General features: G+C 50.9%; 1 protein-coding gene across 1 annotated transcript in view; it reads right to left on the bottom strand.

The window, feature by feature from the left end:
- Positions 1-5,677, bottom strand: part of LRRC75A (leucine rich repeat containing 75A) — a 43,869-nt gene extending 38,192 nt beyond the window's left edge. Inside the window, exon 1 of the mRNA XM_041771438.1 lies at positions 5,332-5,677. Within this exon, the coding sequence (XP_041627372.1) occupies positions 5,332-5,583 (252 nt within the window). The 5' untranslated portion in view covers positions 5,584-5,677. The remainder of the gene's footprint in view (positions 1-5,331) is intronic.
- Positions 5,678-16,891: the final 11,214 nt, after the last annotated feature.

Below are 16,891 nucleotides of genomic sequence, written 5' to 3'. Positions count from 1 at the left end.
CATCTTCACGGTGCACAGACTTATTAAAGAATGTCACAAGCCTGTGGGGGTTCAATGCTATGCCAGGGACAGAGGCAGTGGCGGCAGGGTCTCCACACTGAGGAAGCACATGACATGGTCTGACAAACAAAATCTTGTCAGGTGAAAAACTACGGATGGTTAAGTGCTACCCCGTGTTGTGGGACCTGAAAGGCAAGTGAATCTCAGAGCCCAGGGCTGACATGGAAGCTGGCCTTGGAAAGGCTAGGAGCATTCACCGGAAACAAGGAAAGACATTCCCGGGCAAGGCCAAGGGTGGGGGACCTCCCTGTTTGGTGTCTGGTGGCCTCCCGAGCTGTTCACGGAAAGAGATTTTCTTAGGGGAGAGGGTATCAGAGGAAAAAGGTGACCTTCAAAGCCCTTTTGTTCATCTTTCTGCTTCCGGGTAGGAAACACCTGTCCAGCATCCAGGATCCCAAGGAGCCTCTAAAGGCTTCTCTGCCACTCAGCCCCCTTAGGTTCTAATTTTTTTTTTTTTTTGTAGTTTTTTTTTTTACAAGTCAGGTGCCATAAACATTCAAATAATCCTTTTAAAAAGTACGTTTACAACATCAAAAGAATTAAGATGAAATATAAACCTTTCTACTTACAATTTTTTTTTTTTTTTTGCAAATTTTATTTTTTATTTTATTTTTTTTAATTTTTTTTTTTTTTTTTTATTTATTTATGATAGTCACAGAGAGAGAGAGAGAGGCAGAGACACAGGCAGAGGGAGAAGCAGGCTCCATGCACCGGGAGCCCGACGTGGGATTCGATCCTGGGTCTCCAGGATCGCGCCCTGGGCCAAAGGCAGGCGCCAAACCACTGCGCCACCCAGGGTTCCCTCTACTTACAATTTTTATACAGATTAACCAAATCACAAATACCACAAATAAATGTTAAATTGTAATGATTCTATTTTTTTTTTTTTGTAGTTTTTTTTTTTTTTTTTAAAAAGATTTTATTTATTCATTCATGATAGAGAGAGAGAGAGAGGCAGAGACACAGGCAGAGGGAGAAGCAGGCTCCATGCCGGGAGCCTGACATAGGACTCGATCCCGGGACTCCAGGATCACGCCCTGGACCAAATACTCAGCCCCCTTAGGAAGCAAGCCACCCTAGGCCCTGGTGGTGGGGGGTGTTCTTTTTTTTTTGCCTTAGCTGATGTGGCTCATTCTCCATCTAGGGTATAAAGTGAAGCCAGGCCTGCCACCCTGGCCACAGCAGACTGAACCCAAGCCATGTCACTGGGTGGGACTGAACAGGCTAACCCTAGAACAGCTGTGCCCAGTATGGCTGCACCATACTGAGTGGCAATAAACTGCCCTAATCAAATCCTCTGTGTGGGAGAGCAGTGAGGCTGGTGAGCACGAGGAGGCAGGCCACTGCACCTTGGTGTATCCTGGGGAAACTGACCCCACATTCCAGCGTCCCAAGAAGCTGGCCAATGACCCAGTCTGCCATCTGTGGGACTCAGAGGGATGGCTGGGCTGAAATGGTGACAGCCCATCTCCCACATAGCCTGGTATCTGCCCTCTCTGCATGTCTAAGGGCACTTGATCCTCAGGGCCCCTGAAGGACGGCCAGCCTGAGCCTAAGGCTTGGGGAGCAGCCTCTGGGGAAGGGTCAGGCTTGCAGGAATGGAGTCCAGGGACGGGGAGAGGAATGACCTCCTCTATCCACAGCTGGCTTCTTTCGTCCCCATGAGTTCCCCACGCCAGACTGCTTCTGAACTTGCACTGAACTTTTTTTTTTAAACAATTTTATTTATTTATTCATGAGAGACACACAGACAGAGGCAGAGACATAGACAGAGGGAGAAGCAGACTCTCTGTTGGGAGCCTGATATGGGACTCGATCCCAGGACCCTAGGATCATGACCTGAGCCAAAGGCAGACGCTCAACCACTGAGCCACCCAGGTGTCTCTGCACTGAGCTTTTGATCCAGAGGGATTCCTGGCCAGGTAAACCAGATCCAAAACCCCTCTGGGCCTGGGCCGAGAAAGGGTACCAAGACCCTACCCGTAGCCTGGCCAGAACCAAAGTAGAGCAGGTTCTCTTGTTCTTATTGCCATGAGAATGTGCCTTGATTTGCAGAGGCAACTTGACTTCAAGTACTTTGTAGCATTTGCTCTGCTCAGCACCTCAGACACTCTTCAGGAAATGAGGAAATACAACTCAGAGAGGTTATCTGCTGGGCCCAAGGTCAAAGCTAATACCGGAAGGCAAGCTCCTTGAGCTGACCTTTGGGCTTGGGCTCCTCTCATGATGACCCTGCTCCTAAAGATATAGGGATCAATCTCCTTCAGGGCACTTCCTGGCACCCTGCCTGAACCCCTGGCCACAGCTCAGGATTGTTAACAGTAAGTAAAGCCTACTGATACTTCACCAGCAAGTGACAAGCACAGACTGACTCTTGAGTCTCCAACCGTGGAAACTACCCCTCAGAGGCGAAAGAGGAGCATTCATAGGAAGTGACACCAGCAGCTACCACAAACTGCCAACAAGACCCCCGAGGTCCCTCTTTCCATTCCGGAGCCCGTAGCAAATCATGGGGGGGGGGGGTAAGCAGGGTACCAGACTGGAGCCTATCTTGAACTTGGGGTCTGTGAATCCTCAGAAATTCTTGCAAGGTTGTCTGCATTGGTGCATTGGCCTAGGAAGAGTGTCTATAGCTCATTCAGGGCTCAAGATGCTGGAGGATGGAGGCTAAGAACCCTAAGAACCACAGGGCTTGAAGATCCCAAGTCCCCTCCAACCCTGGACCTCACTGCATAACCAAACCTGGCAGCTAAACACACACTTTCCAACATAGAAGAAAGCACCTTGCAAAAAAAAAAAAAGAAGAAGAAGAAGAAAAGGAACCAAACCCAAAACAACCCAGGGCTATTACAGTCCTGTCCTGGCTGCTACCGGTCTCTACCGGTTCTGTTCACCTACGCCTGCCCTGAGGGGCTGGGCCAGCATCCCTGCAGGACTGCACCCCCTGAGCTCTGCATTCACCCATCTTTGCCTCCTGTCTTACTAAAGACGCTCTACCTGGCCTGACCCCGGGTGACTTCCTGTCTCTCAGTGGCTGCTCATTGCCTTTCTGAACATCACCACCTCCAGATCAGAGGAGCAAACTGGAAAGGAAAATGCAATTTGGGAGAAAGAGCCACTTCAGTGCATAGCACAGATCCAGCTCAATATTCCTCTAAAGAGCATCAGGGTCCTAGAAAACCGCTTCTCTGTGTCTCACGGACATTTGGGAACCAGGGGCTCCCAGGTGCTCTCACACCACCCAGGGCCCTGACCATTTCCTGAAGGAGCCTGATCTGTAGGTTCCAGGCGACAGGGCAGGCTCGTTGGGGCAGGCCCATGCTGACTCCCAAGAGACCTACAGACCTCACCCACAAGCCAGAGGTCAAGGGGCCCTGACACACAAGAGCCGGAAGGCATATTATCCTGCTGCTTTCACAGAAAAGGGGAAGGTCTGATGAACCCCATCCTGCCCCCCCACAGCCCTTCCAGGCCTGCCCCTGAGAAGAGTGTCAGGCCACAAACAAGACCAACATTTTTCAGGAAATGCTCCCTGTCTCAGGACCCTGTGAGGCCACAGGAACTTACCTACTCTCAAAAAAACCAGGGAGAAGTTCAGCCTCAGGATGGGGAACCACACTCAGTTTCAGAGGGACTGGAGGAGACAAGGTGTGTGCGAATTCCTGCGGGCCGTAGGCAAATGGCCCTCGAGAATGCTGGCTTTACTCTGTTCTTTTACCCTCTAAGCAGGGCTTGTCTTGACCCCCACCTGTCAGCCCTCTCAGTTCCCCTGTACCCCGTGAAGCACTCGCCCTGGTGCTGGGGGGAACGACACGTGATCAGTAGTAGAACCTTCTTACTGTCTAGGGTGCAAAATGGGATACAAGGGTCTGGAAAATGCATCATTCTGTTTGAAAGCATAAGAGTTTCCACAGAGGCCAGACACTGGTTTCCAATTTTCAAAAGACACAGAAATACACAACTGTTAAAGTTACCTTGTGCATAATGTCATCTTTCTCTGATGATTCAATTCAGAGAAGATCCTAGGGATCCAGCAGCATCTCAGGCATTATTCTGGATGTTGTTTGGAATAAAGGAAGGCAGGAGCAGTAGCCCCACATCTTTTCCCAAGAACTCTAGCCTCTGCTTCATTCTTCTCCCTGTGCAGCACGCACCTTGGGAACAGCACTCCAGACACAAAAGGTGTGTGCGTGGGGGAAGGGTGCCACACAACCCTGGAGGGATGCGTGTCTGATTAGAGTTTTGGAGCTTCTACAAGGAAGGAGCTCCTGCAGCCTCTTTCATTGGTGATAGAAAAACTTCAGAAAGGCCACCTGAGGTCCCCCCTCCTGGGTTCTGCAGTGGACCCCACCACTAATGGGGTCAACGGAACAGGAATACGGGGCTTGGACTTGGTCAGCCCCCAAAGCTGGGCCAAGACAACTTGACAGTAGTGCAAGAGGGGTACCCTCCTGTCTCTCTCTTTCACTCAATAAAATCCACGGAACAGGGGGCCTCCTCCCCTCTCTCAAAAGAAAGTGAAGGAGGAAAATGAGCAGAGAGGTGGATGACAGCATTGGTCCAGGGCAGCCCCAAAGCAAAGGGGACTGGCTGGATCTGCAAAGTCAGGCCGCAACCAATGGGACAGGGACAGGAACAGGCTGAAGGCAGAAGTGCTGGCCGCCTCCTGAAGTTCCTGCAGCCAGGTACTCACGCAGAAACCCAGCCAGCTGCCCCCTCCCTTCTCTCCACCGCTCAGCAGGGGCTCGGGGCTGAGCACCCGTCGATGTAAGCCAGGGAGATCCACGCTGTCTCCCACCTCAGCCGCAGTCCAGGATGCCTCCCCGGTGGGCAAATGACCTCGGGACTCGCACCTCACCAGCCCCACGGCTGTGCCCTTGGACTCCCCCTGGGGAAACCCACGGCTGCGCATTCCTGGAGGACCCTCGGTGACTGCCAGCCGAGAGGGGAAGACAAGCGCCGTGGCCCAGCCCGGGCATCCCTCCCCGCGCCGCGCCCACCGACCATCCCTGGGACCTGCCTCCCCCCTGCCCGTGGAGGAGAGAAGTGGGGACATTATTCCAACAGGTCCCCTTCGGCCGGGCCTGACCGGGCCAGCCTTCCTCCGCCCCGCCCCGAGGCCTCAAATTCAGCGGGAGCGCCAGGCACCTGCTGCCAGACCCGCTGCATCCCCGCCAGAGGGGGCCCTGGGCGGTGCCCTCGGCGCTCCGGGCCTGCTCCGCCAGGGGCGGGTGCTCCCGCGGCCGGCGCCCCCCCCCCCCCCGCGCTCACCTGGCGCAGGTGCTGCAGCAGCGTCCCCGCCTCCTCCCGCCGGCCCTGGCGCACCATCCGCAGCAGCTCCTGGACCATGCCGACGCGCCGGTGGTAGGGGGGCAGCCCCGCGCCCGCGCCCGCGCGCCCCGCCTTGTCCCCGGCGCGCAGCAGCAGCGACGCCCAGAAGTCCGGCCGTTCGCGGCGGGGGCCGGGCGCCGCGCCGGGGCTGGCTCTCTCGGCCAGGCTGCCCTTGGTCTGCCGGGTGCCCATGCCGCCGCCGCCCGCCCTGCCCGCGCCCGGCCGCGACGCCGCGGCCCCGGGCCGCCGCCCGCCCCTCGGCCGCCCGGGCGCGCCCGCCTCCCGCGCGCCAACTTTGGGGGAACTGTTGCGCGCGGGCGGCGCGGGGGCGGGGGCGAGCGGCTGCCCGCGCTCCCCTCGCTCCTCCCTCCGCGCTCCCCGGGCGCGCTCCCCGGGCGCTCGCCGCCCGCCGGCCCCGCCCCGGCCCGCCCCGCCCCCGGCTCGGGCTCCCGCTCCCTCCCCCGCCCCTGCGCCCGCGCCCGCGCCCGCGCCCGGCTCCGCGCCGCCGCCGCGCGCCTCCCGCCTCCCGCCTCCCGCCTCCCGCCTCCCGCCCCTCCTCCCCTGCGCTCCCCGCCCCTCTCCCTCCCGGCCGGGGCCTCCGGGCGTCCCCGCGGCGGCGTCCCCGGCACCGCGCCCCCTGCCGGCCGCCGCGGGGGCGCCACCCGAGGCCGGGGCGCGCGGGCGACGGGGATCCTCGCTGCAGGTCCCCGCCGGGTCCCCAGCGGCTTCCACGACCGCGCGCGAGGGTGAGCCCGACGAGACCGGGAAACTTGGCAGCTTGAAGGGTGGGGTCGCAGCCCCAGAGTCGGGTGTCCCAAAGTGGGCTCCTCTGCGCCTCGGCGGGCGCCCGAGTGCTCTAAGATGCTGGTGAAACCCGCAGGCCCCTGGGCCTGGCCCCAGACCCCAGAATGAGAATCTCCACGGTGGGGCCTGGGGATCTGCATTTTTAGCCAGCCTCTGGCTGATTCTGATTTCTGCTCCTGTGACACCTCGCCTGCCGTGGGGGAGGCCGGGGTGAGGGCCGGGTGATGGCAGGGTGGTTGGTGCACAAGCTAGAAACTATGTGCAAGGTTGTGTGTTGTGTGCGTGCCCTTTTATGGTGAAAGTCCGTCTGGTGCTTCCATTAGGCTCTTAAAGGGTCTGGACCATCAAGGTGTGAAGAACTACTGTCTCCTCGTGTTCTTACTCACTCCCCTGGAGAAAGTTCCCTGGGTCCTTGCAAGAAAAGCAGAGAGGTGTGCCTGCAGGGAGGCCCAACTGCACAGCCTTGCTGGCCCCCTCCCTTTGCCAGGACTAGCCCCTAAGGGATCAAACCCTTGGGAAGGTCTGATGGTGCTTGGGAAGCCAACCAGGGCCCTGCCAGAGAGAGGGCTAAGGCCGTTGGGGGACCCTCCCTGGCACAGAGCCCAGAGAGCATGCTGGTAGGCGGTGGTCGGTGGTCGTAGCCCTGGTGTCACCTGCAGGGGCTGCAGCAGGGTGCACAGTGGTGTGCACTTGCCCCCACCCAGGCGCTGGCAGCTGCTTTAATGGAGAGGACAATGTGAGCCACAGGGACACAAGAGCAGTTCCCGAGTCAGAGAGAGCTGGAGCCCGGCACACACTGAGCACTGAGCATCAGGCAAGCCCTCAGCTCCTTCCTCTGTCACATTCAGGTAAGAACACTATGTCAGGAATTGGGGGAGTAAAATGAGGGGGTGCAGGAGCTCCAAGCAGAGTGCAGGTGTTCTGCAAAGGACAGTTCCTATCCCTACTCTGTGAGCACCACCAGGTCTTCCCACAGATGTTTTCTCCGCCAACCCCGGGTACCTGGAGGATGAGGCTTGTATCTCCCCCAGCAGGCTTCCTTTTCCTTTGGACACACTGCTCCATGGAAGCTTCACAGGCCTGAGAACAACACCTTCCAAACCAGCCTGGACCTTTTGTGCATAGAACACAGCTGTTGGCATCTCCAAAGAACCCCGGGCTGGGAAGGGTGCCTCTCATCTCTGGTCTGCAGGTCTGCAGGTCTGCCAGGCAAGGTGGGCGCCAGGGACAGTTGCCTACCAGACCCCTCCCTAGGGACCATGGACTACACCCACCTGGAGGCAGGCCACAGTCTGAGCTGGCAGGTTGGCCTCCTTGAAGGCATATGCCATCTCGGTGGAGGAGGGTCCCTGCCAGTCCCTCACCTGGCATCTGAAAGTCATCCTTTTCGTCTTCTTCAGAGACCTGATTCCATCTTTCTTCTTCTTGCTCTTATTATTTATGTATTTTTTGGTTTTATATATTTATTCATGAAAGACACAGAGGCAGAGACATAGGCAGAGGGAGAAGCAGGCTCCCTGCGGGCATCCAATGTGGGGCTCAATCCCAGGACTTCGGGATCATGACCTGAGCCAAAGGTGGATGCTCAACCACTGAGCCACCCAGGTGTCCCTGCTCTTATTTTTTTACTCAGCTTTGCCCTCTTTCCTGGCTTGTTCTCTTCAGCATATAATCTGCTCAAATCTCATCCATCTGTTTACAGAGAAAACTTTCATTTGCCCCGTCCCCTCTGGTCACCAGTGCCACACCTCTCTCTTTCCTTTCCAGCTAAGCTTTTTGGAAACATATTTATTGAAGATGTTTACTTCCGTTCACTCTTCGCCCACTCTGGCCACACTATGTCATTGAAATGTCTCTGCCAGTGACCTAGTTGCTAAGTTCAGTGGCTTCTTTTCTTTCTTTCTTTCTTTCTTTCTTTCTTTCTTTCTTTCAGAGAGAGAGAGAGTGCGCATGTGTGCAAAGCACAGAGGGAGAGGGAAAGAGAGAATTTTTTTTAAGATTCTATTTATTTATTTGAGAGAGAGAAAGCATGAGCAGGGGAGAGGGGCAGAAGGACACGGAGAAGCAGACTCCTCCCTGAGCACAGAGCCTGATATGGGGCTTGATCCCAGGACCCTGGGATCATGACCTGAGCCAATATCAAGACTCAGACACTTAACCTACTAAGCCACCCCAGAGCCCCCAGGCTTCATCTTTTTTTTTTTTTTATTTGACTTTTAAGCAGTATCTCTTCCTGCTGTCTACTTTGTTGTTTTTTTTCTCCCTTTATTTTATTTTATTTATTTATTTTTTTAATTGAAGTTCAATTTGCCAACATATAGCATAACACCCAGTGCTCATCCCACCAAGTGCCCCCCTCAGTGCCCATCACCCAGTCACCCCAACCCCCCACCCACCTCCCTTTCCACTACCCCTGGTTCGTTTCCCAGAGTTAGGTGTCTCTCATGTTTTGTCACCCTCACTGATATTTTTACTCATTTTCTCTCCTTTCCCCTTTATTCCCTTTCACTAATTTTTATATTCCCCAAATGAATGAGATCATATAATGTTTGTCCTTCTCCGATTGACTTATTTCACTCAGCATAATACCCTCCAGTTCCATCCACTTCAAAGTAAATGGTGGGTATTTGTCATTTCTAATGGCTGAGGAATATTCCATTGTATACATAGACCACATCTTGTTAATCCATTCATCTTTCAATGGGCACCGAGGCTCCGTCTACTTTGTTTTGATTGCAGTGTTACTCACTTGGCTTGTAAGGCACTACTCCCCTCTAGGTTTTTTTCTTGAGGTCATCTGAGAGCTCCTTTTCTTATCCTCATCCTTTCCATGTCGGCATTACCCAGGGCATGCCCCTGACCTCTTCCCAGGCGATGTCATTTATACCCATGGCTTTACCTGCTACGCACACACTGATGACTCTTAAGTTTCTCTTTCCAACTTAGAAGTTAATAAGTTAACCTGTCATCGATTCATCGATGCTGGCAGAAGACGAGACTCCCAGGTCCGAGACTGTATTACTCAGGCACATATGGCGCATGGCATGAACAACAGCATATTGCATCAATTCCCCTTGCCTTGGAGTCCTATAGGGGCAGCATGATGGGCCCAGCTCTACAAGCAGTGGATTTGCATCACCGAGGAACACCAAGCTTGGGAATCCATAGCTCGTGTAGGAAGCAATAAGCAGGCCTAAGGGAGATACCACCTTGTCTCTCAAGGTTGCTTGCTGCAAAGACAATACTGAGAAGCGGCCCAGGTAAAGAGCGGCCAGGGTCTTGCCCTCTTGGCGACATGGCAAGGTGCAGAGTGCAAACAATTGGAGAATTAGCTTTTCCAACAGTGGGCACTTCATACTCAACAAATGAGTACATCTTCTTCCAGGCCTCATTCCCCACCTGCCTACTCCTCTCTCTGCTTTCTGTTAGTTGCGGTCAGCCAGAGACCCTGGAGTCATTGTGGTCTCTGGTCTCTCTCAGGCTCTGCATCTGGTCAACCACATCCAGTTAATGATGCTAAGGACGGTGGCTTTCATTCATGCACGTTCACTGTGTGGTCGGGCTCAGCCGTGTTCCTTCTGTATATTGTGCTCTGTCACCCTTTTGACAGCTGTGAGGTCTGTTTCGTCATTGTCCTGACTTCACAGGTGAAGCAGTGGAATCTCAGAGAGGTTAGCTGAACTTGCTCACAGATGGTGAGGGGCAGGACTGGGGTCCACACTTAGGTCTGTCTGATTCAGAAGCGTATGTTATTAATGTTACTTTGTATCATTTATCCAGCTGTTTAAATATGGTGTCCTATGGCCACTGCCTTGTTGAGCATCTGTCACTTTTCACCCCAATCATTGGATGACAATAGTCTTCTTTTTTTTTTTTTTTTTTTTTAATAGTCTTCTTTCTAATGTGTCTCCCCACCTCTAGTTGCTCTTTCTAGCATGTCTCCCATGTGGTGGTTGGAGCCATGACTATAAAGGCAACTAACTCTGTCTCTCTCTCATTCTCTCTCTCTCTCTCTCTCTCTCTCTCTCTCCCCTCCTCAGTAATTCCTATCACTTTGAGTCCAAACTACTTAACATGGCAATCAAGTCTGCCAGGTGCTACATGGTCCTCATACCCTATGCTTCAGCCATCATTCCATATGGCTTACACCTCTCCCAAGATGGCGCACACTGCACTTTGCACACACAGCATGGTCTTCCTGGGGGATGTCCGTCACCCTCTCAAGAGATGCCTAGTCATCCCTGAAGATCCAGTGACTCTAATTCCCTGCGAATACCATAGCATATCTTGTACCATGATCTACTGTTCGTTGGCCTGTGCTGTTCTGCCTGGAGCATCCTTCTTCATCTCCTCCTTGGTCTTATCCTTTAGACTAAACTTGGGTATCACTTCCTCATGGATGGCTTCTGAATTTCTCCTGCTTCCCACCAGCTAAAGTCAGGTGTCTATCTTTCACGTTCTTCAAGTCGCACAGCCTGTGCCAGATGTAACTGTAATGACCTATAAGCATCTCAAGGGCAGGACGTCTGCCAACACCTGGCACGTTGGAGGAACTCAGAAAATACTTGTTGAATGAAAAAAACAAAACAAAACACATGCTGCCTCCATTGTGTTAGCCTAGTGACAGGAATTCTGTACATGGCAGGTGCTCAACAACATGATTTAATGAACCACAAAGATAATTGTTTATGTTTGTTAAAAAACAATTTTTTAAAAAATAAAAAAAACATTTATTCGAGAGAGAGAGTGAGTGAGTGCACGAGAAGGGGTGAGGGGCAGAGGCAGAAGCAGACACCCTGCTGAGCAGGGAGCCCGAAGCAGGCCTCCGTCCCAGGACCCCAGGATCATGACCTGAGCTGAAGGCAGAAGCTTAACCAACTGAGCCACTCAGGTGCCCTTTTGTTGTTGTTTTTTTTTTTTTTTTAATTTTTTTTTTGTTGTTGTTTTTTAAAGGGAAATAGATCACTTTATTGAGAGAAGATCATGGAATTTATCTTTTTGGCCATTCTCTTTTGAGCAAGTACTTTTAATTTTATGTATGTATGTATTTATTTATTTATTCATAGAGAGGGAGAGAGAGTGCACAGGTGTGCACAGGGGTGATGGAGGGTGGTGAGGGGCAGGAGGAGAGAGAGAATCTTAAGAAGGCTCCATGCCCAGCATGGAGCCCAACTTGGCGCTCAATCTCACCACGCCAAGATCATGACCTAGGCCAAAATCAAGTCAGATACCCAGGTGCCCCATAACCAAGTAATTTTTGTATCATGGGAAGCACTGGCCTTTTCTCATCTTCAAACCTGGAATTAAGGAATTCACATTATGATTTCCCTTTGAACATTCATTTCAAGTTTCATGAGTTTCAATTCATGAGTTTCTGCTCATATTGTAGGAACTTGAAGCGCCCAATGGAGTTTCAAGTCAGGTTATATGAATGTTGAAATCAAAATATCTAACATATGGATCCACCAGTAAATACTTTTATTCGGTACGTCAGTCTCTTGATTGGTTCTACATTGAAATTTGATGGGTTCTACATTGATTGTATTTATCACTTTCTTAATAACCATACAAAAAGTGTTATGATGTCCCTCTTTAAAGAGAAGCTGTAGTTCAGAAAAAAACAAAGAATTTGGCCAGTGCCTCCTTGACAGTAACTGAAGATCTGGAATTCGAAACCAAGTCCCCACTGCTTTAGAGAATATAGATGTTCAATGTATATGTTAAACACTTCTGTTTGAAATGTTGTTGCCATGTAGTTGCTGTTTGTCTTTCAATCTGGGGAGAGGACTCAGGTAAGAGCGTGGGACAAGGAGGCCCGGGGCCTGAAGCCCTTGGTAAGGTGAGTGGGAGGTGACCCAGAATGGGTCTTAGTTTTTTTTCTTTTCTTTTTCAATGACACAGAAACTACCTGCTCAAATGCCAGGGGAGAAGGCAGGACACCAGTGGTGGGATCTCAGCTGACAGGAATGGGTCGGGAGCTGTCTGGGTTAGATGGAGGCCGGGTCACGGGGTGAGATGGAGGACGGGTTGGCAGCCTTCTGCTGAGGCGGCAGGTGGGAGCTAGAGGGAATCTTGTTTGCATGAGGTTTTCTCCGGCAGCTCCTGGCAGCTCAACACCAGAGCCAAGAAGAGAGAGATTAGATTAACCAGTGTTGGGGTTTCTTGGGGCAAGTTAGGTGACAGTAGTAGGTCCTGGAAGCCATGACCTGTGGAATATCATCAGGAAACGAGATGACACCAGGAGGCCAGGATGGGATAGATCAACCAGTGATTCTCAACCTTGAGGAGCCTTCAGAGTGCCCTGGAGGGGTTGTTAAAACACAGATTCCCCCGAGCACCGCCCTCAGAGTCTCTGATTCAGTAAAGCAGGACCAGTGGCATTTTAAATGAGTTCCCAGGGATACTAATGCTGCCAGTCAGGTGTGGCTGGGGACAATACTTTGAGAAGAGCTGGGACAGGGGCAGGAAGGAAGTAAATTCTCTCCTGAGGTCTCATTAAGGCTGCAAAGGGGACAGAACCATTTCTTGACTCTGAAGAATTTAAGGCGTCACTGAAAGAACTGGCCCTGTGGGAACACTGAAAGCACACGCGCGCGCACACACGTATGTGTGTGGGAACACATGCACCAAAGGGGCCCCTGTCTCTTAATTCATTTTCTTTCTTTCTTTCTTTCTTTCTTTCTTTCTTTCTTTCTTTCTTTCTTTCTTTCTTTCTTTTTTTAAGATTTTATTTATTTTTTCATGAGAGACACAGAGAAAGAGGCAGAGACACAGGCAGAGGGAGAAGAAAGAGGCAGAGACACAGGCAGAGGGAGACACACTGCAGGGAGCCCGAAGTGGGATTCGATCCCAGGACACTGAGATCACAACCTGAGCGAAAGGTAGACACTAAACCACTGAACCACCCCTCTCAGTTCATTTTCTTTCGAACTCGTCTTTTCTGGGGTGTCCAGCTAGCCTACCTCTCCCAAAACCTGGTGCCTTCTTTTGGTCACCATGTGAATGCATCAGGTTTCCTGATGATGACATGTACCAGAGATAAATGTGAACCCCTACATTTTAGTCTAAAGTCTGTTGGTACAAGCAGACTACCTCTTTGAGATCCCAAACATTAGACTATCTCTTCTCAGGAACCTCGAAGCCTGGGACACGTTGCCCAGGCCTTTTCTGAGAACGGATACTCTCAGATGGTCAGGAACGCAGATGAAAGAAATGGCCTCTCATGAGGAGGAGAGCCCGTGCAGGGCAAGGGCCTAGGTCTCCGTGAGTTCCAAGTATTTCCAAGCAAACGGGACATCAGAGGGAGGCATCCACCTAGTGCCACTGAGAATTGTGTACAAAGCTGACTTCATGCTTTTCCCCCTCTGCTTCTTTAATTATTTCTCCACTGCTCCATGCATGGCTTACTTTAATCTAGCTATTTAGTGAGGTTATGTAATCAGTACCTGCGAACCCAAAACAGAACAAAGCCAAGCCAACGATTTCATCATAGGGTTCTCTTCCAGCCCTTTGTCCCAACTCCTGATTCCCATGTTCATCATTCCCTGCTTTCCTCTTTGTATTATTTTTTTTAAAGATTTTATTTATTTATTCATGAGAGACACAGAAAGAGAGAGAGAGAGAGAGAGAGAAGCAGAGACACAGGCAGAGGGAGAAGCAGGCTCCACGCAGAGAGCCTGATGTGGGACTCGATCCCGGGTCTCCAGGATCATGCCCTGGGCTGAAGGCGGTGCTAAACCGCTGAGCCACCCGGGCTGCCCCATTTCTTCTATTTCCACATCCTGTAGGGAGTTGTACTGCATTCATATGTGTTCCTAAAGGGCCATTATTTCTCATTTCCGTTGTTTTTATTTATTTTTTTAAAGATTTTATTCATTTATTCACGAGAGAGAGAGAGAGGCAGAGACACAGGGAGAGGGAGAAGCAAGCTCCATGCAGGGAGCCTGATGTGGGACTTGATCCTGGGATTCCAGGATCAAGCCCCAGGCTGAAGGCAGGCGCCAAACCGCTGAGCCACCCAGGGATCCCCTCATTTCCGTTGTTTTTAACTTCATCAAATGGTATGCTGCCCTATGTAATTTCACCGAATATTGCATTGGTAAGTATCATCCCTGTTGCTCCGTGTCGCTGTATTTCTTTCATTTTATTGGTGTACAGTAGTCCATATAAGAGCATTCCTTGGTTTATTTCTCCATTCTCCCACCAATGGCCATTCCAGTTCTGTCCAGCCTTTGGCTATTGTGGAGAATGCTTTTATGAATGGTCTTGTGTGTTTTTTTAAAAAATTATTATTATTATTATTATTTTTGGTCTTGTGTGTTCTTGTCACACACCTGGTATAGCTGTGAGTGGAAGTGTTTAGCTTTAGAATTAATGCTGGATTGTTTCCCACCAAAGTGGGAAAAAGTGCTGCCCCACTCCCGGCACCATATGAGGGATCTCCCCCAGGATCTGTATCTTCTTCTCCCCCATGCTGATTATTTATAGGTGTATTCCATTTTTTCACCCCATTACTTTGCCAATTAAAATGGAATCTCGCTGGAGATTTAATTTGTATCTGTTCAATAACTGGTGTCCTAATCATCTTAGGCTGCCATCACAAAATACCTAGGTTTTGGACCTGCTCAGGACCTGTCACCCCATCCCTTTTTCCTTTTTCCCCCTTTTGGAATGGGGTGTTCTATTCTAACCCACCCAGTCCATTATGTTTTGTTATGGCAGCCCGAGCTGACTAAGACAATCCATGATGTTGACTATCTCTTCATTTGCCGGCACATGCACTTCCTTTTCTGTGAAATGCCTGTTCACGTGTTTTGTCCATTTTTTATTGGACTATTGTATTCACTTCCTATTGCTGCTGTAACAAATCACCACAAACTTGGTGGCTTAAATGAACATAATTTTATTAAATTCCGGTTCTGGAGGTCAGAAGTCCAACATGGGTCTTACTGGGTAAAATCAAGGTGTTGCCAGAGCTTCATTCCTTCTGGAGGCTTATGAGGAGCATCTGTGTCCTCTCCCAGCTTCTAGAGGGTGCCCACATTCCCTGGCTCATGCTCCCCTTCCAGCAATCACATCATTTGGATCTCTGTTTCTGTTGTCACATCTCCTCTCGCTGACCTTCCTACTTCCCTCTTATTCTTTTTTTTTTTTTTTTTTTGAGATTTTATTTATTTATTCATGAGAGAGAGACAGAGACACAGGCAGAGGGAAATGTAGGCTTCCCACAGGGAACCCAAAGTCCCACACTGGGACTACTACTTCCCTCTTAAAGAACTCTGTGGGCAGCCTGGGTGGCTCAGTGGTTTAGCGCCGCCTTCAGCCCAGGGTGTGATCCTGGAGACCTGGGATTGAGTCCCATGTCAGGCTTCCTGCATGGAGCCTGCTTCTCCCTCTGCCTGTGTCTCTGCCTCTCTCTCTGTGTTTCTCATGAATAAATAAATAAATCTTAAAAAAAAAAAAAAAAAGGACTCTTATGATTACATCAGTCTCACCCGGGTATTCCAAGATAATCTTCCCATCTCAAGATCCTTAACTTAATCCCATCTGCAGTGTCCCATTGTCCTGTAAGGTAACATATTCCTGTGTCCTGTTCCCTAGGATGTGGACATCTTGGGGAGATCACTGTTCTCTGCCTGTGCTCGCACACTGTGCTCTTCCCTGTCTCATGCGTTGGTATGAGAAGAGCCACATTAACACTGCCAGGCAATAGAGGACAGTCCCCATGAGGGGCCAACACTGATCTTCAACTCCCTGCCCTCTCTGCGGGTGCTGTGGGTATCTGAGGAGACACATCAGAAAGCAAGACCTTCACCGCCCCAGACTCTCTGTGAGCAACCAGCCAGGAGACAATCCCAAGTTTTGAAATGCTGGGAGATGCAGGCATGATCTATGCATCAGTCTTGAAAATCCAAACAGCACTTCACTTCTTTCTGATCCATGTTATGACTTTACAAAGCTCTTCCCCATCCATAATCTGTCTTGACTCTCAGTACTGTCAGAGGCCAAGTGCAATGGCATGACTTTGCTGGATGCTCCCTAGCCAGTTGGAGACTAGCAGATCCCAGGCTCCCAGCCCCCAACCTGGGATTCTTCCCTGTATCCTGGGCCATAGGGAGAAACCCATGTGACTTGACACAGGACCCTGTCCCAACTTCCTTCTTAACCTGCTGTAGTGGTACAGATGGTGAGAGCTCCAGGGTTATGAGCCAGGACTTGACTCACACAGGCCTGGTTGTAATTTCCTGCTCAATCACTTACCAGCTGTGTGACCTTCAGTAGGTGGTTTAACTTCTCTGGGCTTTGGTACTCCATCTGTGAAATAAGAATTCTTATTGTACCTGCCCTTCAAGGTTGTTGTGAGGATAAAATGAGATTGTGTGTTACTGGCTTTACATACTACCTGACATGCACTACTTCATAAATGGCAGAATCAAAAGCCAGATAGAAGTTTTAAACATATGGCTACAAAAACAAAAAGCCGGGCAGCCCAGGTGGCACAGCAGTTTAGCGCTGCCTTCAGCCCAGGGCCTGATCCTGGAGACCTGGGATTGAGTCCATATCGGGCTCCCTGCATGGAGCCTGCTTCTCCCTCTGCCTGTGTCTCTCCCTCCCTCCTTCTGTGTCTCTCATGAATAAATAAATAAAATCTTAAAAAAAAAAAGCCTGATTAAAAAATGGGCCAAAGGGATGCCTG

This window comes from Vulpes lagopus, chromosome 10 (assembly GCF_018345385.1).
Source record: "Vulpes lagopus strain Blue_001 chromosome 10, ASM1834538v1, whole genome shotgun sequence".
NCBI lineage: Eukaryota > Metazoa > Chordata > Mammalia > Carnivora > Canidae > Vulpes > Vulpes lagopus.
This window is presented reverse-complemented; position numbering and strand designations above follow the sequence as displayed.